The 24355-nt window shown below is 43.2% G+C and overlaps 2 protein-coding genes across 2 annotated transcripts in view; both read left to right on the forward strand.

The window, feature by feature from the left end:
• The window catches only part of vamp5 (vesicle-associated membrane protein 5), a 198088-nt gene that overhangs the window by 144293 nt on the left and 29440 nt on the right, over positions 1-24355 (forward strand). The gene's annotated exons all lie outside the window — the stretch shown is intronic.
• Positions 1306-22632, forward strand: htr7c (5-hydroxytryptamine (serotonin) receptor 7c). Its single transcript, XM_071918677.2, has 2 exons — positions 1306-1772; positions 21894-22632. Exons 1-2 carry the CDS (start codon positions 1306-1308, stop codon positions 22630-22632), a joined length of 1206 nt encoding a protein of 401 aa, XP_071774778.2.

Consider the following 24355-nt stretch of genomic DNA (forward strand, 5'->3'; position numbering starts at 1 on the left):
GAGAGAGACATGTGATGGAAAGTCAACAGCAGAGGAGCATATTGTCAGGCCGCACGCTGGCCTACAAGACAAAATGTGCTTTCAGTTCAGCACTTGTGCTTTTGACTATTGGAGAATCTATTTATAAACAGGTGACTTCTGCTATTGCTGCTGGTGCTGGCAAAATGCCACGAGGTTCATTCACTGTCTCTTTAAGAAATTCAAGCAGCATGTGGGAAAAAGCAAGCGATTTTTAAACAAATTTTGCTGCAATGATGTTTTTTTCTCCAAAAAAGGCTGGGCTTGTTCATGGCCTTCAGAACAACTAGCTGTGACGGTGCTGCCTGAACCTCATAATATTAAATATAGGGCTCTAGATCCAAGGTGTATTATGTGTGATATTAACTTAGAACCAGATGGCAGCTGTAACTGAACCCCCCTAAAGTCTGTGGTGAAATTCCAGCTTGGTTTCTCCATTTCCCCATATTGATTCAGCTTTGGTGTGCTATTCTCATCTCAACTTTTTATAAACCTTTATTTCTCCAGGTCCCCAAATAGACACACATTAGGCCCCACACATCCCAATTTGTTAAGAAGGAAGCCCAGCTTAGAGGATTTTTGTTAGATATGAACTGAACCAGCATTACATAACTGTCTATACAGTAGGTGGGTGATAACTACAGTCTGGAGAAGGAAACCTGTGTGCAAAACAGTCATTCTTAGGCATTCTTTCTATAGGGAGTAAAATAAAAGCAAAATTAAACCATTCCTCATTTGGCTGGGGACCCCCTGGAAGCCTGTCAAGGTCCCTCTGGAGGTCCCCAGACCCCAGGCTGGGAACCACTGCTGTAGCCAGCATGTACTGTATCTTGTGTTGGTGGGCTGTTCGTGCGTCCTAAGCGGTGTGTCACATGGAGAGGTGCGGTTTGCGCAGCTCGCCACTCTAAATAGTCCACATTTGCCATGGAACTGGAAGCGCACCGTGAAACCTGGACTTCTGGAGCGGCTACATTTTTCATTTTCTAATTTCTTTATCTCGGGGCAGAAGTTCTGCGTACAAAGATCTACTCTGCCGTCTATGGATGGACCGTGCGCCTTTTCTAGCACATTATCAGAAACGGTGCGGATCACTCCTAAAGAGAAACCAGTCAAGAAAAACCCGTCTTGAGTTGCTGACAGCTCTGAAGTGGAGCGATTTGCAATAGACCCGGACCCGAAACCGCTGGACAGGAGCCGAAAGCAGGTGACACACTGATCAAATATGCGCGTAATTGGAATACACTGGCGAGGTGTCCCTTGCATCCACACCGGGGTAACAGTGTCGTAATGTTCAATACTTCGGGCATCGAGCTCACTTTTAACAAGAAAGAGGAGATCTCCGAAGTTATCAATGGCACTCTGCAGCTCCTGTACAACGTCCTCGTCACCATCGGTCCCACAACCATGTGGAACGAGTCGTGCGGGGAGCAGCTACAGGATTTCGGCCGGCCGGAGAAGATCATTATCGGGGTGATGCTGGCGATCATCACGGCGGTCACTGTGATGGGGAACACGCTGGTGGTGATCGCCGTGTCCGTGGTGAAGAAACTGAGGCAACCTTCCAACTACCTTCTGGTGTCCTTAGCCGTGGCGGACCTGTCCGTGGCCATCGTGGTGATGCCGTTCGTGATAGTGACGGACCTCACCGGAGGCAAGTGGCTTTTTGGAGAGGTGTTCTGCAACATCTTCATCGGCATGGATGTAATGTGCTGCACCGCCTCCATCATGACCCTGTGTGTGATCAGCGTCGACAGGTAAGTTCCCCAAAGTTGGCAGCCCGGAGCCCGCTCGAGCTGATGAAGTCTGTTTGGTTTTTTTTTAAACGGCACCAAAATGACGCATTTTAGCGCGTCGTGCGTTTTTAATGCAAGTAGGAATACTTGCAAGGAAACGACGCATGTCTGGCTCTTTTATACGCTGCTCCAAACCGCTGAAGTCCAATTAGGGCACGTTCAGATCAAGTGTCGACTGAACTATTGAACTAACGAGTTTCTGCCTACATAAGAGTTCATGGTTTAAAATGAGACACGTATTTTGCGCAAGGGAATGGCTGTTTAAGAGTCTAATGTCTGACCACAGATCAAGCTGTCGGGTTCCCTCGGTGCGGTTAAATGGCCACTGACGTAGAAAATGAATAATCAGACTGTGATTAATTTAATAGCACGCTTAATTAATTTGGTTGACCAGACCATGGCCGTTCTCCCGCGTCATTACGCATTCTGGTTCAGCGCCCATCGACCTCAGAGGTGCTATATGGTTTTACATGATTTACCACCGTCCTACATTTCTAAATAAAGGACAGGCCGGGTCCCACCTGCTCTCAGTGATGTGCTCCATACACGGTTCATTAACGCTGGAGTCAGGGCGAAAAGTAGTGAAATACCATTCACATGCTTAGTGATTTGTCATCCTGCAAGTCAAGTGTTCACTTCTGATATAAATCAAGCATGATAAATTCACTTAAATACCTTGAACTATATTCCAATACAGTTTTGTCCAGGTCTCAGTACAACATGAATATTTTAAATTACTTATATATTTAATTACTTTGTATTTGCACATTAGCTATACTGACATATAGCCATATCAACTCATATGGCAAAAAAAAAAATCCCTTCATCTTGCCAAAATGACATGATCCCATTGGTTGCTTCTCTTCCATTCACATGGTGATAAAGCATTAACATTGAAGATGGTTCAGTAAATGTCAGTTTAGAATCCACACATACTCGAATTTGCACACTGGTGGCCACAGTGTTTCAAACACTGATGTTCCAAAATAATTCATGGAACCCAACCCAGTGATTTCCTAAATGCATGACTAACAAACTGCTTCATTTTACACTCAAAATAAGGCAGTGCACTCCCTCCCATCGTGATCCACTCTGTATCTCAGGCACTCGTCTTTGGAGTCCTTTCCCACAGTGACAGAGTCGAGCTTGATAGCAGTGGGAGACGGATTGGACACCTCCACCACTCCCACTATAATCTGCGCTGAAATAAAGTCAAGTGATCAATCTCACTCCTCTGCCTCAGCAACCACAACAAAGACAAAGACTCATTGTTATACTGATGATCAGATTATTTCCCCCCCACCCGCTTGCCCACGAGGCTTTATTACCTCAATGCATTAAACCCCGGAATTATGCATGCTGCCTGCTTGTGGATTCGGTGAACAAGAGGGACTTAAGTACGCCTGAGGAGATAATACTATTATAGGAGGAACCGGATCACAGATATGAGGCGGTGATACATCGCTATTACTCCAGTTGGCTGGGTAAACATGACGTACGACCTTGCTGAGGTATGAAGGAGTTTTTTTGGCTGTGGGAAGAGATGGCTTGAGGGAGCGCAATAAGATTTTCAAGCTCTTCTGAGGTCAGGTCAGAGGTCACAGCGTTTGGAGAGGATGGATGGGTGGCTTGATGTGCACGACGTCAGCAGTCATTCACTCCCCCGTGAAGTCATGACCTGCCCTTCTATATAGAGCATATGAGTCGGTGTATGGAACCTGTTCATAACGCATCATTCCGCTACATCTCACTGGTGGAGGACACCACCCATCAATCCCCCTAGCTGACTTTAAATGTAGAGTAGAAATGAGTAAACAATGCCAAAGTGCTAACCATATGCTCTTCGGAGCACAGAGAAGCAATATTCACTATTTATAAGAATATATCATGGGTAATTCATTTCTCTGGAGGCAAAGTCAATGTGACAGCATCCCAGAAAAATGGATGTTTCCTTGACTGATTATTGACTTCAGATGGATGTCTGTTCTTTCCCAGTTACACAGTGGAGGATAAGTAGGAGTGTGGCGAGCTGTCGGGTCTGATGGCCATTCTCTGTGATTAGGGCTGTGAATTGCTCATAGCATATGCTCAGCAAGGACGGAGGGACCCAGCTGCGAGCGGGCATGTCTGAAATTATGAAGTGGACGATTGAATCTGTTACCATGAAATTAAAGTGTGCACACCCACTGAATCGAACCGGTGGAGAGTCGCTGCATAGCTCCCTGTTTTGTTTTGTTTTGTTTTGTTTTTTTTTGTTGGGCACAAGAACAACAAAAAGCCTGTGAGAACTGAGAACTGTAACTCAGTAAGACTGAGATTAGCGAGACGTAATCACCCAGGATTTCATTGCCACACAAGCTTTTCAGTGGGACCCACTGTACAGAAAGTCCTGAAAACTCTTTGCGCTGATCTTCATGAAAACAGACTCATGTTAATTAAACAATGGAAAGCATGTTTGGCGTATGACTCACGCCGGGAATCATGGAGATAATTCATTAGGGTGGGAATTGGCAATTAGAGACATGATTAGCTTTATTCAAGGCCCTCTCGCCGTCATCCAGGATTCCCAAGGATGCACTCTGTAAATCAAGCTGTCCACTCTGATAGTAAGGAGTGCTGCAGATGAGGCTCAACATTGATCAGATGTACTTGTTGGGGCTGTATGGTCCCTGCAGACTAGGTGCTGTACTGCAGCGCTGGCTATTGATTGTCTCTGCGAGAGCTCCTTTAGCTTCACAGGGGAGATGTATGCCAATATTGACAGTGTGGAGGTGGAGGAGCGGTCCCTGGTGTAGGGGACCGCTGGATTCATATCGTCCAGGCTTTGACGGATGCTGAGAGAGACACTGGCCACTCTGCTGGACTAATCTTGGACATTTCCCATCATATTGGTCCACTCTTTACAGTGCCTGAGGATTGCACTTAAGTGGTGTTGAATTTGTATATACAGTTATTGTGATTCCGTGGTTAAGGAAGCCATGCTCAAGTGGGGTCTTAACATACCCAAGTATAATTGGATCTTGTCTAAGGAGTCGGTCTAAACAGATGACACTGGTGCAGCAGCAACCAATTCATTTCTTTTAAAAGGGCTATATTGCAGGAATTGAAATCATCTTCTACATTTATATAAATGTGATTGGGTTTATTTACTGAAGATATCCTGATTGATTTTATCAAATTGAATTGATTTTAAGAGGCTAGATCGAGGCATTTTCGAAACTCCATCGATTTTTGCAGGCAGTTTCAGATTAGTTCCAGTTAATGCATCACCACTGGATTTGGTCTTGATTGGCACCCATCCCCAAGTAACTGCTTAACTCCGTCCACACAGGCAGGTTTGCACTGGTGCACTCTGTGCACTGCCTCTACCCAAGCAGGTTTTCATCATCTGAATCAGGGGAGCGAGTGCTATTTGCCATTCAGGGTGTATTGTGACTGTAACGTTAGTCAATTCATTGAAGAATACGATTTCATCTAAACAATGTATATATAAGGTACTCCTGCATGCATTCGGAAACGCTGACGTCCAAACTACTGCCTGTTTATTTCCCAAATGTCACTTGTCTGATGCATTAAAAAGAACTGAAGGGAAACTTGCAGTGTGTGCATTGTACTTCACCATTTAATTGGACTGGATTCCGTCCAGCACCTGTCCTAGATAAGGACAATGGATGTGCGTGCTACCACTACTCCTATTTCCCAAACTACACTCCTAGATTAGTTGTAAAACTTAGTTCAGTAACAGTTCTCAACAGTATAACACCAAGCTGTTAGCAGACTGGTGTCTTTCCGTCCTTTAGCCTGGTTCACTTCAAAATGATTGAGGAATGCACTTCACTGGTGTTGAAGTTGTATATGCAGATGCTGATTTGTGGCTGTGAAAGCCGTGCTTATGGATGAGTACCCATTCATCACCTCTGATCGCCTCAAGTGGAGTTTCCATGCTTGGTGACAAAATGAACCTAACGTACCGCAGCATTGACTCAGTCACAGCAAAAAAAAAATCCTGTCTGGTGTTGTGAACTGTAGGAAGGAGAAGTTAAATTCCCATTTCTATGGCATGGCCTCCTGTCCAAAACAATGTAGGACTGCTCCCTCACAGGTATCCCAGCATGCTCCTTTGTCAAAAGCTTAGCCTCACCCTTGCCCACTTCCCTAAAAAGTTAGTTGCTCTGGTGCTCTTGAGCCAATTTTTACCACTGCCGAAAGTAATATGTTGTATATTCAATAATTCAAAAGCCAAATATGAATGATTCATTCGGAACAGCGGGAAGAAAGGATATTCCTTTTCTATAGTTCCTCAGCCGTCTGAGAAAACATGGAACTAAAGGGAATGGAAGAGCTTGCTATTGCAAGAGACAGACCCTCATTAAATTTGCAAATCCAAAACACACTGGCTTAGTCTCAATGAACATGTGGATGGAGGATGGATATGGGTCTGGCTTAAAATACAGATGCCCCTTTGGCCCGGGATCAGGTGGGCTGGTGTTCCTCTGTGATGACGCCAGCAACCTATTTTAGTCCTGAGACACTTTTCAGCAGCAGATAGGCTCCTTGGCTGCCACTCACACCAGCCAGAACACTTATTAAAACTCTGGAGTGTTTACTCTTATAGTTTGGTTTGTTTGGCCAGGTGAGAACAATGCCATTCCAACTCAGAGACGCCTGGAAAGCGGATGTTGACATATGATAGCCAGCAGTCCCTAATGCTTGGAAAGCATAACAAAATGAAATCTGGACTGATGCTCATATTCAGCCATTTCTTCATGTGTTTTTACAGTAACTGGTAGGAACACCAGAGAAGAAGAGCGCAGACAAGCCCATACTTAGCTAGAGTTACAGGGACTGGGATCAGATTTGTTTTGACTCTCCCTGCTGCCAAACTCTCTAACCTGGCAGCATGACAGGTTACCAAAACTCTGTCCAATAAACAAGCTACTTATGAGTCCATGTGACTTTTGTTTACAATCCCCGGTTCACTTGTTATTATGCGGTGAGAACCTAAAAGAACCAAATACAAAACTGCAACAAAGTGAACTTTTCCACTGTGGTCCAAACCGCAGTGGAAACGAACTGTAGGTGTGATCGCACCCTTAACTTTCCGCAGGGGGATTTGAGGGAGGAAATCACACTAGCGAGGACACTTAGATGGCACCAGGATTAGGTTCGGCAACTGTTGACAGCCTGGCTGCCCGCTGATGTGTCAAACTCCACCTGTCCTTTACATTTGATTATATTTTATGAGGTCGGTGAGCAAGTTCGTCCCAGGCGAGACAGCACTTGTTATGTGCAGCTGGGAACATCCACCCACAGCACCAGACACAGATGACTTGACCTGGCTGACGCGTCCTCAGGTAATATGATGTGACGCCTTGGCTCTACTCTCTCGGGCTCTATTCACTTCTGACTTGTCGTCCACCTTGCCGCAGTGCCCCGGCGACGCTGAAATATGGAGGGATTGGACATCTCCCGCGAAGCCGGCGTGGTCAGATCAAAAGGCGGTTAGCGCTTGTTGAGGAATGCTAAAACGGGACGAAACGTGTGTCCTTGTAATATGCAGTGGGATATTACGCTGAAGATTGGGTTCCTGCGATAACAACCGCTTTGTTAACCAGTGTGGTACATCTGTAAGGGAGTTCAGAAATTCAGGGCACAAAAGACCCATTTCATACTGTGAAGAGGAATGCTGCCACTCATCCTTGTCCTTTAAGGGGAAATAAAAAATGTAAAATCCATCACTGTTCATTCAGCTTGAGTCCGCACCATGCAAACATGTTCTGTTTACGCATAGACCTACTGTAAATGGAAATATTAAAACAGTCAGGTTAGTTAATCATTTATAACTGACAGTTAAACTGTTTGCTGCTTATACTATGAACCACAGAGCGCCATTCTATTTGACTATCTGACTGATTTCATTACAGAAACACATGCGCCGAGAGTCAAATCCTCCACTGTTCATTTGATCAGATAGAGCGGGGACGAATGAGAGCTGAAAATGAAAGAAAGGAAAATAAAATGAAATGGTAGTGCAAACTGTTTGTCTCTTGACCTCGTGGATTTTCATGAATTTTCATGAATTTTGTGAATGGACACTTAGGGTCATGGAGTGTCATGGCGGTTCCCTTTGGCCTCAGTCATCACACAGCTAAGCCCATTTGAGATTTGGAGTCATTTGTCTTAGGCTGCATTATGAAAGCAAACATTATTGGATGGTTTGTAGTAGTAGGTCTAGTATGGCTACAGCATGGCCTTTGGTTTGCCATTCAAATGCTGAGCATGTTTGGTCCCACCAGCAGCCACTTAAAGTGGGTCAATACCAAATACGATCAGGTGCCTTACTAGCACTCTCCTAGGTCACTTGTACCAAACCGAATACACCACACTGTACCATGGTGCACTTATACAGTGGAAAAACATCATAGTTAAAATTGCTAAATGTGTTTAAACGGCATACAGAGTCATGGCTCACTGATGGATCACACAGTCTGTCAAACCAGTGTTGGATTGGATTTACTGCTTGTCTTTTTTCCCCTTCATCAGATTTCCAAACTAATCAGTGAGCTCTTGAGCCAGATCCAGTGATACATCATATTTGAAGAGTGGCAGTCATATTGATGGATCAAAGACCAACATGCAAATTTCCCCAAAGAGATTCTCCAGCCAAAGTGCCATCACAAATAAAAATAGGTTGGGGGGGGGGGGGTCATTTGGCTGATGTCTTAAATAATTTGCATATCCCTCCTGTTTGGGTAAAAACCATCTGACTCCAATTTTGTGATTTTCTTTTTCGTGCTGGAATTGAGTGATATTCATTACCAAACAAGGTATTTTAGTCCATGGAACCTGTGAAAAACACAAGTTCAAAAATACAGGGTGTTAATGAGGACATACAGTAGGCTTTGTTTTCTCAATTCCTGAGAATTGTGGAGACAACATTGCTATGTTGCACTTTGCTGTGCAAGACATTTGACATGAAGGATGATGGATTAGTTACTAACCCATCAGAAGAAAGAGATCAGATTTTTTGTTGCCTTGCACCAAGCTTGTCACCCTCTTTTCCCCAGTAATCTCCGGGGAAAGGAAAAAGAAAAGGCCAAATTCTTGACTGAGTTTCAGAATGGTGCTGGTAGCGTGGCATAAATCATGTTTCGTGTTTGGCATGACAAAGGTGGGGTCCTATTATTCATCTAGAATGAACAAAGGGCAGAAAAACGTTTACCGAGCAGTGGGATAATGAGTTTCCTATTGACAGAGCTGAGAGATTGGATACACACAGAGTTTTTGTGGTTTTCATGTTTATACATGAACTGAAGGTTTACATGGTCCATTATAGATAAGGCAAGTTTCATGATCCTATAGGACCAATTACTTAATTCCTGTGAAGGTCACTTAAAATACAAAGTGTTAACCTGACAGCTGCATTGTATGCATGCATGTGTATTTATGTGTATATGCACTGTATGTTAGAGTGGTACTATATGTGTGTGTGTGTGCATTTGTGGATGCATATAATGTTCCCAAAGGCAGCGCTTCTAAGAGAAATCCCATTGAACATGCAGACATTAGTTAAGTGCCTCATATTTCTATCACACAGACACATCAATCTTCATATATGTCTGCCGCTGTGCATCGATCTTCTGTAGTTGCCAGAGTTTTCACACTCAATTCTCAAACTGATCATCCAAGGCTACTGTACGATAGAAATGTTTCTGTTATGCTGCCCATAGTGATAGCAGATCTGGAATTTCCCTGCTTACTCTTACTCATCAGTGCAGCACAAGGTGAGAACTGGATGCCATAAGTTTCCAGAGCAGTTTGGCCTAGATGTTGACTAGAAACTGAGAAGTTGTTTGATCCTGACCGACTAGAATATGGAACATTTTCTGTGCCACAATCCAACAATAAACGATCACATCTAGCATAAACTATGTTGAGTGATAGTAGGCTCCATGCTAACACTTTAGCATACACTATGTTGAGTGATAGTAGCTCCATGCTCACACTTTAAGCATGTATGTTGACTGATAGTAGGCTCCGTGCTAACACTTAAGCATATGTTGAGTGATAGAATGCTCCATGCTAACACTTTAGCATACACTATGTTGAGATTGAGATTGGACATGTGAGTGTATAGGCCTATTTACTGTTGCTCTGTGCCACTCCAATAACATAGACTATTACAGGTGAATTCAGGTAATCTGCTGCACAGTGAATTTTAGCTGTACACGAGCTAATGGAAACATGGAAAGTAGTCCCTGGTAGTTAACAACAGTACATTAGGCTATCATATTTTGTGTAAATCTCCTACGCACAACTGCCAGACTTGACCACGTCTAATTAAAATGACTTACCATTTAGCTTGAGAGCTGCTGTTCTCACTTTCTGACTTTTGAGATATTAATGGCCTATGCTAAAGTGTTATGGAGCTCACACATAGTGTACGCTAAAGTGTTAGCATGGAGCCTACTATCACTCAACATAGTGTACGCTAAAGTGTTAGTGTACTAAAGATAGCTTTCAAGAATTCTATTATTTCACCAAGCTGTTTATTGCAATGTGGTACATTGTCACTGGATATATTGATGTGGCCTCAACACTGACCTTGAATTTACAAGATCAGTGTCATCTTTGGTGCCATGGTGTCACTGTACACTTTTGTTTGCTCACCTGCAATGGTATTTTGTTTGTCTATGTTTGAAATTAGCCTGCCATAGAGACGAATCCTGGAAATGTACAAATATTTTACAATCATGTTATGGCTTGCAAAGACAAAGAGGCTGAGTAATTTCTCATAACTTTCTCTCTCTGCTCATATGTGAGATAAACAGCAGTGAAATGGCTCTTGTAATGAATATTCCTGTCATCAGTCATAGTTTGCCTGGTTAGATCACGCTGTGCACGAATAGGAACATAGATTCCTCCTCCATATCTGATGTTCTGATGTACGTCAGGGTCTGGTGTGCGAAATCAAATTACATTCAATTTAGTGTCTTCTCCTGAAAACGTTAGTATAACCACTGCTGATGTAAGGAATGGATGAGAGCACTGCTGTTCATTTTTTCTTGAAACATCAGTTCCGTAGTACATGTTGCCTCGGTGCATTTTTCTCATTTGTTTTACAGAATATTGGTTTATTGAGTGACTTAGATTGTTTATTGGCCATTAAAAATACACACACACAACCTCTCTGGCCTTAGACGCCCTATAGATAAAAATAAGTCAAAGATAGTACAAAATCCCTTGAATCCTGGTTCTATTATTGTCCAAGTGGGGGTGGAGGACAAAGAACAGCAAGGGAACCCGTGGCAGCAAGAATCAATGTGCAGTTTGCCTTTTCACCGAGAACCAGCACCTGTAAATGTCTGTTTCCTTGTTGAGACACGGATGTTACTATGATACACTGTTCAAATACTGAGATGAGGCAACCGTTGCTCCATAAAGCTAGGGAGAGGTGCGTGCCTTAACTGTCTATATTTGCAGAACACTGGACAGAATATGCATATCAAATTTGATCTTCAATATACCTTTCACTAAGATTTATGAGTGGAGAGTGTAATGTAATATCCACTGTTTGAAAAAAAATGACATGAAATTGTTGATAGCACCAATTTGTGACTAATTCCGGTCATTTTAAAAGCGAGGTATGTTACTGAAGTTTGAATGATGTGTTCCAAGCCATGATTTTTTTTTTTCTCAAAATGGACATATATAGTGTTTTAGAATAAATATCTTCAATTATTGTATAGCTAATGTCTATAGGGCAATATCAGAAATATCCAAGACTCTGGAAAATATGATTTAGAATGAAAAAAAAGAAGAGAAAAAATATGAAAAGAGAAATATATCTTTGAATTGCAAAGCATCAGAACTACACATTGGAGACAAATGTTTGCTCTGTGCGTGCATAAGAAAACGCCCCAGAATTCATCAGATATATGAAAGTAATACTAGCGTTTCTCTCTCTGGCTCTTGCAGGCTGTGTTTTTTTTTTTTTAGAACAGAGGTCTGTGATATTTTCTTGTCCCAAAATAAAAGGTCAGTAAAAGACTAGGAGGTGGAAAAAAACCCCAAGAATAGAGCTCAACATTGGCCTTTATTTTACATGGCACCGCCTAATGACTCAGGAACAAGTTGGATACAACTCCTCCTCACTGTCCTCTTCTATTCAGCGAGCCTTGAAATGATCCCGTGTAATGGGCCGCACGGACTCTTAAGCTATACTAACTGTTGCCTCGCTGCCGAATTGGAAGAAGGTGAGTTGGATAAAAAAGAGGAGCTGCCTGCGGTCTCCGTGGTAACTAAAATCTTTAAACATCTCCTCCCAAAGGTCAGAAGTAAAACCAGAGGAAGCGGAGAATTACATTCCTCCCCCAACATCTGAGACTTCCTCGCAGCTTATTTAACTTCAGAGGCGTCCTCCGAGAGAGAGAGTGCACTCTGTGATAGAGCCGAGGGGAAGGTGACAAAGATGGAAGGGCTCTTCACACTCGCTCCCTCACACCATCATGACAGGGAAAAGAGAGGACGACAGACTCGCCGGCGCATAATTATTCCGCTTCCACCAATACACTTTAGTCATTGTATAATGATGAGGAGTTAGCGCATTCATTAATATTTGAGGAAGCGTTTTAGGGCCTTGCTAAATGAGTTGGTAGATTTTGGAGCTTTTAGTGGGATGCCACCCGCAGCAGGAGATGTATGTTATAGTGGGCAGTAATAGCACTTCAGACGCCATATTAGGATTCTTTCTCTGCATGTCCCTCTGAGGCATGCATGTACGCATTTAATACCCTTGGTAGAGAAAAGGGTCTGTAGAGGCTTTGCTTCACAAATCTAATGGAGGTCCATTGGAGAATTGACTGTGCAAATAATGTCTAAATATACAACAGCCAGGCAAAAAAAAAGAGAGCTATCTCAAAAAGATTGCTGTGGTGTGGGTGTAGAGCCATTCAGTAATGTTATAAGTAAAAGTGAATAGCAGATTTGTTTCTAAATTTAGCTGTTCTCGTCCATACTCCAATACACTCAGATTCACTAAAGGTGTGCTATATCACCAGAATAACCAAATCAGAACATCATGCTATTCACCAACAGTGCTCAGTGAGTGGAAAGCTGCCTAACAGCGCTGGTCAAAAAATAAAGCCTATTTGTGCCTGTCATGGTCATGCATATGTAAAATCTCATTATTTTGCCCACGTAATATTTATTTGTAGGCGAGGCCATGAAAATCCAGATTTCGCCCAATTTACTAACACTTCACAACACCAACTCAACCCAAATTATTGTAGCACATATAAGCTCCTTTGAAAGGTGACGTAAAGACTGTGCAAAGTGCTTGTCCATTCAGACTGGCTGTTATCATTGCTGCAGGATGCAGGCATCGTGGCCAGCAAGTCAGGAAGCAAGAGAGATTGTATTCCGTCTTAAATCAGGTCAGAGAATTATTGATTTTTTTTATTTATTTAATCATTCTTTTTTTTTTTAACACTTATTTCCTTTCTTCACTTGTTTATTGTATTGTGTTGCTTAGTTTGCCAGTTTAAATTAAAATAACTGTATCCTTGAAAAAAATAGATCAGACAACACTCCAGTTATAAATGGGCTTTAGGACTCAAGGGTGTCAGCCGTGGTGGATTAGTGTTACAGCTGAAGCACACACTTTGTGCCTGGTGGTGGGTGATGTTTGGTGATGAAGGGGCTATTTGCTTGCGCAGCGCTCTTTCCCGAGGGCTTGTTTGCGCCTGAACTTGATTTGCATAAATTTCTTAGTGAATAAGACAAAAACTGAGCAACTGAGATGCAAAAAAATGTGCAAATGTCCACGCAGCATAACTGTAGTGAATTTGGACCTCTGAACTCTGTTAGCCTGAACAAATTGTTGGCATTTTGTTAGCTAGCTAACTAACCAGCAGACTAATTAGCAAAGCAACCAGTGTTACAGTAATGTTAACATGCCACTACTAGCACTAGTAACACTACCTTCTATTAAAACGCCTATGTTAGCTAAGCCCCTTTCACACATTTAAATTTTTCCGGTAAAGGTAGCAGTTTCTGTTGTTCACACATGACATGCCCTTCTGCTTTTTTAACGTAATGCTACCATTCAATACTGGCAATACCGTTAAATTCCACTGTTGTCATTTCATAACGTTTAACCGCCAGAATCACTGCAGTTTGAAAATAAAACGGGCTATCTCTTTGCCTTTTATTAATTATTAGTATTATTATTATTATTTTTAAACCTTGCCTGGACTCCGAGGATTTCTCTTATTTTCGTTTTCGTCTTCGTCTTATTACGTCTTTCCAATTCCACATTTTTGTCAAAAAGTAAAGCTACAGCCTGTTGTGTTGTGGTTTGTATTTCCATTGTGCTGTTAATGTCACAGCATGGTTCACACATACGGAAGTTTACTAGTAACGTTTTCACACATGACGGCGTGACGTTACATTTGCGCAACAGGCTGCATGTATGAAAGGGGCTCTAGTGTGTAAATCTGATGTGTTAACAAGACGGTTAGCTGACCAGATTCTAAGCTAGCTTATATTATCTAAACACAAAATTGATTTGATTCATCAGTGGTGAAATTATCAGTCACTAGTCACATACAGCACAGAAATGAAGCATGCCTACTTACTGTAATTCTGTTGAGACAGTCAAGTTGTATATTTAGAAACACAATAAACTGTTAACAGCCATGGTTGCCTAAGAAGAAAGACCTCCACTATGGCCGCCAGAGGGTGCGTTATGTCAACCCAATGCCCTCTTTCAGGTCTGTTTTGCCTAGTGCAGCTGACCTACTTAACAAAGCAGACGGAATCACTTTAACTGCACAAAGCTTTATCTGTGATTGTCATATGTACTGTGCTGTTGGGCACTGACCATCATTTGTGGTGCTACTGTATTGCCTTGTATGGTGGTGGTGTTTTTAAGCATATGTTTTTTCATGGTCTATTCTATTCTATTCTATTCTAGCTTGTAAGGTATTCAGTGTGTTGCTCAAGGACACTCTGACGGTTGAGGGGAGGGTTGGGGAGTGGGGGGGGGGGGGGGGGGGGGGGGGGGGGATCTATTTATCACTTAGGCACTAATAGCTGCCCATCATCTCTATTGGTGTGAGAACCAGTAAAGCACAGATAGGCACAGGTGGTGTGCTACACTGCTCAGGCCATAAAACATCCATGCTGACTGCTTTCACTGCTTTACAACAATTAGGAGGAAATAAAAGAGACATCATAAAGGTGTCAGTACTTAAGGACAGAGGAGTACAAGCAGGGTTTATAGGTGTGTCCTTCAACTATACATACCTATTGTGGAAATTGGTCTATGAAGGGACCTACAGTACCAGACCCCGGCCCATATTAAGGACCATGGATGAATATGGGCTATTGTGTACATAGAGAATTACATGACAAGTTTATTCCAAAATGAGATATTTGCCATTTTAAAAAAAAGCTCTTGCAAAGCTTTAACTTTTTCAAAATAATTAACAACACAAAGTTAAAACAACACTTGGCACTTTAAAAGGATAGTTGCTAATGGATGTCCTTAGAGGACAAATGACAATCCTTTTAAAAGGCTGGATCCTCCGTATTTTAGAGACACTGAATGAATTCCTTTCCAAAATAGTGTCTTGAAATACAACATTTCATATATAGAGGGATATTTAAAGTTTGTCTTGCACTGTTGCTTGGCACTGTGTGTGTGTTCCTGTTGTCCTTGTACCAGAGGTGTCAGTGTGCACCAGAGGTGGGGACTCGAGTCACGTGACTTGGACTCGAGTCAGACTTGAGTCACAGTTTGAATTGCTTGAGACTTGATTTGATGCATGAAGAGAAGACTTGAGACTTGACTTGACTTGGGTTCTGGTGACTTGGGACTTGACTCTGACTTGTACTTTGATGACTTGAAAAGGTTTCTAAAGTCTTGACTTGAGATCTTGTGTTTGTGTAAATGACTTGGATTGAAAGTGATGAGATTTGTTCCAGCAGACGACTGAATTTAAATTCTGTTTTCTGAATTTGTATGGAATGATTGAATTTATTGAAGTTGAAACTGATTATAGAAATCAAACTCATGATGCTCTTACCAAGTTTTTATCCTATTAAAACCATATTGCATTGAAAAGTCCTAGATATTTAGTTTTCTTTAAGATATTAAATTGATACTGGACTCTTGATTTGTTCTGACTTGACTTGCTGTTCTACATTTAGACTTGAGACTTGACATTAATGACACAGACTTGACTTGGAAATCTACATTTAGGCTTGGGACTTGACTTAAGACTTGAGCCTCAAGACTTGAGACTGACTTGGGACTCGAGCAAAGTTGACTTGGTTGTACTATGAAACTCTTTACGTTGACTGTGTCTCTGCATCATTGTTACCAAGAACATGTCCTGTATATCATGTTTGGTGAATTAGGTGTTTCTGATTCTGAATCTGGAAGTGAAACAAGCTGTCAGGCTGCAGATAGTAAATTAAACATCTGTCTGTGGAGTTTGATTCATTTCAGGACATGCCGTCTAGAATAAACTAGTGAAAACTAGTTGTATGCTTGTCAGCTGTGAGTGTCTTGGTAAGTAATGTAATAATTGAGTGCTTTCTCTGACTGTCATGGATACAGATACCTCTAATGTATTTTTCATGTATTGAAAAAACAGAAAGCAGAGCGGTTTCATTTGTAATTACTACAGCAGAATAAAATGTTGTGATTAATTTTTCTGCCCCACGATACACATTGTCACATTTGTGTTGTGATATATTGAATTCTTTGTCTATGATATATTGCTGTAGTGTGGGTTAGTGATGTTAGGTAGACATTATGTTATATGCTCACTCAGGATGTGGACTGGCCCAAGAGGATGCCAAATGTCTTTTCAAACTACTTTTCTACTTTTGACTGTATGAACTTTCTGGTGAGCATCGCACTGTCCTGTGTAGCAATCCCCAACCATCTGCCACTCCAAGTAGGTTAAAACAAATGGCATGAATTATTTACAAAGACCATTTGACCCCGGTGTGGCCTGGGCCGCCGCGGTCGGGTGGCTGGAGGTGGACGACAAATCTCAGGGAAGAAGTACCTGTCTTGTCCAGGCATGACTCATTTTTGGATGTTTATGTAAGAGTGTCAGGAATCCAGCCAAAGGTCCATTGATTTTCTCTTTTGCATATTCAGTTCATTTTGTGTTTGCCTTTTGCCTGTCTTGTTTTCTGCTCTGTGTGTCTGTGTCCAGTTCCCATACATCCAGCCCCTCCTGCTTCAGCTCCAATGATTGGTTTACCTGTTTCCCGCTCTTACCTGTTCCACCTTGTCTCCGCCTCCTCTGCACCATCTACCAGCCAATCTTCTGCCAGCCCATCAAAGCACACCTGTCTCCACTTATCGTTAGCCTGTATGGTGTATATATACCTTGTGTTGTGGGTCAGTCTTTGCCGTTTCGTCCCAGTGTTTTCTCCTGTGTGTCGTTCCAGCCTGTTTCCTGTTTTCCTGTAACTTGTAACTTCCTTAACTTATGACCTTTTTGCCTGCCTACTGGATTCTGTCTCAGCTCACTGTTTCTGTACTGTTGCCTGGCTTGTTTTGGATTATCTGGTTCTGACTTGGATTTGGTCTTTGGTTTTTGGCTCAGTAAAAACCCTTGAACTTTTACCCCTGCCTCTGCCTGGTGTGTTCCGCTTTTGGGTCCTAACTACAAACCTGACATAACAGTCTATTTTAGATAAAGATGTTCTGCCACTAAGTGACCTTCCTCGCTCAGTTATTTCAACCCGAACTTGACCAGAAATGAGAGGAAAAAAAATAACAGAACCTGGTTCATTCATGAAATGGGATTTCCTCGTTTGGTTTCTCCTTTCGGGGGAAAGTAACAGCTCCACTGATGTTGTTGTGCAGCTCGCTATGTGACATTAGTAGTTCAAATTCTGTCTTACTGAGGTTTCTCAGAGAGAGTGTAGGATTTCCAAAGCGTTCCTTGAGGACTGAGGTCTTTGTCTGTTATCAGAGAGATTCAGCAACTCTTCAGTCTGGGGCAGCTAAGAATAATTACTGTACTGTATTGTCAATACTCCATTTTTGGTGTTTTTCTTGCTTAAAATGAAAGTTCACATTTCTGTGTTTTATTAGGTTCATAATGCGTTAGCTCTTGAAACCTGTTAAAAACCCATTGTAAATACAAGGGTGTCAATGAGAAAACAAGCATTCTTTGCCTCTCACATTTTGCAGATTCCCGTTTTTAGTCCCACAAGAGCCGTGTGATTAAAATGCTCTTTCCCAGCCATGGATTGGGTGTTTACAGATTCCCCCACTTTTCAGCAGCCCCACTCTCTTTGTGTTAAACAAACCAAGCATGAAAGCAGCAAATACAGACTACTGACCGCTGGATAAAAAAACCACAGCGACGCTGTACTTCTCAGTTCTTGAAGAGACAGTTCTTCAAGAAAAATGGTTTGATCTCAGACGACGTGTGCGTCTCAGTGCCCGCTTCGTTCACACACACTGTAACACAAAAAATATTCTCAATAAAATGGGCAACACCTCACTCTTTCACATGCTCGTCTTGGACGGCCCTTAAGTGCAGTGACTTTGGATTTATAAACATCTCCACGAGATAAAACCGATTTTGGAACGAGCCATTCTCCGGTTTCCAGACTTTCTGTGGGAACAAACTAATTCAGCAGACCCCCCCCCCCCCCCCCCCCCCCCCCGACCGCAGCTTGGTAAATATTTCACTGCGCATCCCCTCTCAGACATAAAAGGTTTGAGTGGTGCTCCTGGAGATGCCTGCCGACCGCTGCCGACACCGGGGCCGGTTTGGATGTGCAGAAAATAGTTCACTTTACTGTGCCCTCGCTGGTAGCCTAGCGGAAATAATGGAATTCTCCATTAACTCAGGCACACTGTTTGTCCGGGGCAGAGTAATCCCCGGGGGCCGGTACAACTGTGGATATGCCCCAAATCCTCCTGAGATAGGAAAAAAACACAACAACTCGCTCCTCATTTCAAGTGAGCTGTCCTTCTGTCTCATTGTTTCTGCTTGGTGCGTGTTGTTTTGTGGAAGGCGATTAGAGCCAGTTGCCATAGGTTTTTTGGATTTCTATGTGCCTCCCCATGTGGTTTTATGTGTTGAAGCATATTGTACAATCTGCTGTAATTTCGCATAATGTTTGTCCTCATACTCACATATGCCTCTAATTTGTTTCTCTTTTCCCTTACTTTCTTTTGTAGTTTCTTTTGTTATACTCTCAAATTGTACATATTTTTGCCTCCATAAGTACTCCTGCTGCTATTTTATACACCCTCTTAATGCTGTAATGCATACATATTCATAATTTAATTCATACATTTGTACAGCATGTTCTAGTGCTGAAATTGTTGCCATTCTTGTTTATATGACCCTCAATTTGCTATGCTATGTATTTCTTTTCTGTATCCTATTACTACTTGCTGCTGCAGTGACCTAATTTCTCCACAGGGATCGTTAGAGTTTCATCTCATCTTATCCTATATACGTCAAAATGAACAAAAGAAAAGATCCAATAAACAGCCAGCGCCGTGGCTGTTTTTGCGTCACCTCATCCTGCGATAACACATGCAGGGACCTGTGTGATAAAGTGTTAAAATGCGTACAGTCTCACCCAACCTGGCAGCCGTCTCTCCCAGTGAAGCTGGTGAGAAGATGCCTGAGCCAATGAGAGCGCCTCTAAAAATGTCTCTCTCTTGTAAAAGGCCAAATATGAGTCACGGGTTGTAGAGACGCCCCCCCCTCCCCCCCCCCCCCCTCCCCTCCTCCCCATTAACCACCACCTCTCCCATTGAATAATGCATTCAAAGAGGAGTGTTGCATTACTGTGTATCCATTATGTATTCCTGTGAATTCCCACAGCATGGAGTGTACCCATCCGGAGATCTGCCTTGTATCTATTTGACGTCAGGCGCCTGGATGTGTTCCGGCCCCTCCACAAAGCTTAACTACATTTTAAGCGCGGGTTGTAAGCTAGGCTGAGCAGTGAGCAGTGGTTGCAGGGCTGGGGATTGGATACACACTGCTTGTTATGTAATACTCACAGAGCACAACAAGCAGCCTTAACCGAGGGATCTTTAAAGAAGGAAAGGGCAGTACAGCATGGCAGCGGAGCTTAAATGGGAGCTGAAAAGTCACTCTCTACACTCTACACTATAGCTGCAACCCTATTGTTTTCCATCCTGCCTGAATATACACAACAGTATGGCAAATGTATATATATGTACTGTCTAGTGTCTATTGTCTTGCACAGACTGTAATGTCCTCTTGTCCTTATACTGTGTGTTTACTGTGATGTATATACTGTGAAATTCTGTAAGTTGTCAATATGTTTCTGCATGTCAATGTCATTGTCAGTTGTCTCAGGTGAATGATGTAAGATTTACTTATTGCCATGGCAACGCTGACAAATTCTGATTTGATTGTTTAAATACAAGTCTGGTAGGTCACTTGCCTCGGGATGATTTTTTTTTTTTTTACCACATATCCATGTGATCCAGATCAGAATTGAAAAAATGCGACTCCATGCAGCTTTTTGCTGTTCACTCTGATTAGAAAACATCAGATCTGTGTCACACGTGAGGGAAAAAAAAATCCTATTTGGACACTTTCAGCTGCTGAGTGAACAAAGCCTTATTGTCCTTGCCAATTAAAGTGATTCTGATTCTGATCGATACCGTTTGGCCAGTGTGTTGTCAGTTGCTAACAAGCTATAGCCTGCAGCATGAATGATGGACTACAGTGGGGTGGATTTTCCTTCCCTTTAAAAACCCTTTAGCATGTGGCAAACTGAAGACCTGGGTCAAGTATTTCATATTTGCACATAAACTTTAATGTGCTTGGAGTGCCAAATGGTGGGGTTTGTCACACAGCAGGGCAATACGGCAAGTGCCAGAAAGTTAAGACAGTGACACATGACTGGGATGTATTTCAGAGTCAGTTTAGTGTATCTTCCCGTGTTTGACAACCTGACACTGTCTGAATTGTGTTGATGCTGTAGAGCTGCCATTTTGATTAATAACTGCCTGTCTTCTAAGGCGAATGTAAACCAGTAAACAAGATTCAGTACATTGGCATTTGTGCACCATATAATTGTTTCTGAATGAGGATTGTGGGAGTTGTGTGAAAATTTGCAGCTGATGTGCAAAGCTTCATCGTTCTAGTTAAATTTTCACAATAATAGAACTTTAACTTCCTTTTATTAATTAGATACTGCGCAATAAATACCAGACATGATTTGTATAAAAATCATTTTCTTAACAGCTGTAAATAAAAGTACAATTTCTCACCCTGACCTGAGTTTGCCTCTTGATTACCACAGTTCTGTGGTGACAGCAACAAGCTAAAGAGCTGACGGTTGGGTGAATTGGCCAATGCTCCCCAAAGCTTTTCATCTTGTGATTAACAATAGAGCTGAAACTAGAAAAATAGGCAGCACTCTCAAGCATTCATCAGTGTGGCTTTTGATGCCAATCAAGGCTGTACAGTCAAAACACGCTCAGATATAAATATACACCTCAATCATTTCTTGAGAGCGCTGGCTATTTTCCCAGTTTGTACCCTTTCAAGCCTTTTGCACCTCACTTTATCTTTCTTTGGCGTTTGACACCTCCAGCTGCTATTTGAAACCACAGAGCTGCCCATTTGATTGATAGCTCTCTGTCCTCTGGTGAAGCTCTTCTAGCCCGAAGAAAAGGAGCTAATGGCCCTCCAGACAATGACGGGGCTTAACTCTTAGAGCTCACAACCTCTTATTGAAATGGCCCTCTCTGAAAAGAATGAATATGAATTTGATGCTACTGCACTCCGGTGTGATCATGATGAAGACAGGCTGTGGCTTTCTGCTCTTTAACGGAGCGTTGGGGCGCAACATTTGTGATTAAGAGGCCATCCAGCCGAGTCGCTGCTGAGATAACTAAGCGACTGTATTTAAATTAAAAGGCTTTTAGAGCACACATCAAGGTACTTTCAACCCTTTAAGAGAGGATACTAAGCTAACAAGCAGCCTGGAGGTTAGCGCTATACATAGTAATACTTCTTTGTTCTCTTCTGCTCGCAGGTATCTGGGGATCACACGGCCCCTCACCTACCCGGCCCGGCAGAACGGCCAGCTGATGGCCAAGATGATCCTGGGAGTGTGGCTGGTGTCGGCCTCCATCACCCTGCCCCCCTTCTGCGGCTGGGCCAAGAACGTCCACACAGCCGGCGTGTGCCTCATCAGCCAAGACTTTGGCTACACCATCTACTCCACAGCCGTAGCCTTCTACATCCCTATGCTGGTCATGCTGGTCATGTACTACAAGATCTTCAGGGCGGCCCGCAAGAGCGGCGCCAAGCACCGCTTCATCGACTTCGCGCGGCGCGAGCGCCTCGAGACGGTGGCCAACGAGGCGCTGCGCATGCAGGGGCTGAAGCCGCCCGGCGTGGCGGAGGAGTGCGCCGCCCTGTCGCGCCTGCTGAGCCGCGAGCGCCGGAACATCTCCATCTTCAAGCGGGAGCAGAAAGCGGCCACGACGCTGGGGGTGATCGTGGGGGTCTTCGCCGTGTGTTGGCTGCCGTTCTTCATCCTGTCCACCGCCAGGCCCTTTATCTGCGGAGTGGAGTGTAGCTGCGTGCCCATCTGGCTGGAGCGCACGCTGCTCTGGCTGGGCTATGCCAACTCCCTAATGAACCCCTTCATCTACGCCTTCTTCAACCGCGACCTGCGCTCCACTTACCGTGACCTACTCCGCTGTCGTTATCGCAACATCAACCGGCGACTGTCCGCCGTGGGCGTGCATGAGGCTCTCAAGGTGTAAGGAGTGGGAGTTTAGCAGTATACTTGCGACTCTCAGAAAGTGGAAAACGCTGCCCCTGTGCTTGTACACTTGGAGCTTAAAGGGCGACCTGTGCACAGTGGGCCTGTAGATAAGACACAGACTGACAGAATGGGAGTCACTGTTAGTGGCTCTCTGGCCCCTCTGCAGAGGCAGAGAGACAGTGCGATCACTTCAGTGTCTGTATGACTCAGTCATTCTATTTTGGGGAGGAAAATCATAGAGCGTACTTGATGGGCTATTCAAGTTGACACTGCTTTTGTGCATATGCCACAATTCCGTCCGGGCTCCGGATTTATGGTAGGATGATGTAGTGACAAAGGAAATGACAAGCAAACACAGTCAGTGATTCAAGGGTTTTCAAAGGGAGCAGAAAGCAAATTGATTTCTGTACATTTACTAAATTGATGCTCGAGAAGGATAAACCATTGTATTGTGGCACAATGTTGTCTTCATCGAAACGTGCGTTTGATCTCTTTCCAGATTCATTTCAACCGGAAGGTGAAGACTTTTTTAGCTGTATCATGGTCTGTGCAGGTACACATAAATCTATTTTCCACTGGAGGCAAATGCTCCATATGACCAAGATGAAGTATTATTTGTATAACTTCATCTCCAGTCATAACTCTCAATTTGAAGGTTAAACTAGTCACAATACTAAGCTCAGACATAGTTTGTAGTCCATAGTCCATGAATGAAATAAGTGAAACAATCTCAACGACAGGAACACTCAGTTTGAGTACCCTTAAGTGTAGCGCAAATGTTTAAATTGTAATAGAATTGGATGCCAAGGGAACGAGGGGCGGGCGGGCGGGTGGAAAAACATCTTTGAACATTTCCCATTCATGAAATCCCAGTGACTGTCGCTTAAAAGAATAACGAGAGAAACTGAAAGGACTTTTGTTCGGCGGCGTCTGCATGAAATACATTTGTCTGACATGCTAAGTGTGTACATTAATCATGAGAGCGAGCTCACATCGTGAGTGACATAGTTGGATTAAAATTGTACCATGTTTCACCCGAGCACTTCATCACACAAGTTGTATTATCAATATGTAATGCCTGTCAGAAGCCATGATACCATGGGACTTGGTTCCCTCTCCGATTTGTTATGTTACCCCGATCCGTTTCATGTCACAGTTGGCTGCTGACGTACTCGTTTTTTTTAATGTCTCGCTGCAACAGTTGATGCAGCGAACTGAACTGTGGGGTTTCACTGATCAAGAAACTCTTTGGATCCACTGGTTGTCGACGGTGTTTCTGTCTCCCTCTCCTACCAGGATGTGGTCAGTTCTCTCACGACTGTGCCCCCATCTGAACTCTCTCCGTGACCTGTACCAACCCACGTCAAATGTAATCATTCGAGCGGTGTGTGCTTTTTCTACCTCGATTTTTGGAGCATACTGTACATTTCCCGCAAGCGGACGTACCGCTGCCTTGCGTTGTTTTGTAAGTGACTATTATTTATTGTGTGGAGTCGATCTGCGACTGCTTTGTGATCGCTCTTTTGTGACCGCTTTGCCACTGCCTCCGGAAGACGAACCTGGAGAAGTGGCAGAGCGTTGCATCACTTTGTAAATAAAGCAACACTTGGTTGAAATGTCACTGTGGCCTATGTCGGCGACCTCGGATGGTCCCATGTGCATTCATGTGAACTTAACTGGTTGAAAGGTGTAGTCCCCGTTCTCTAGATCTAGGCTGTTTC

This window comes from Centroberyx gerrardi, chromosome 8 (genome assembly GCF_048128805.1).
Source record: "Centroberyx gerrardi isolate f3 chromosome 8, fCenGer3.hap1.cur.20231027, whole genome shotgun sequence".
Lineage (NCBI taxonomy): Eukaryota > Metazoa > Chordata > Actinopteri > Beryciformes > Berycidae > Centroberyx > Centroberyx gerrardi.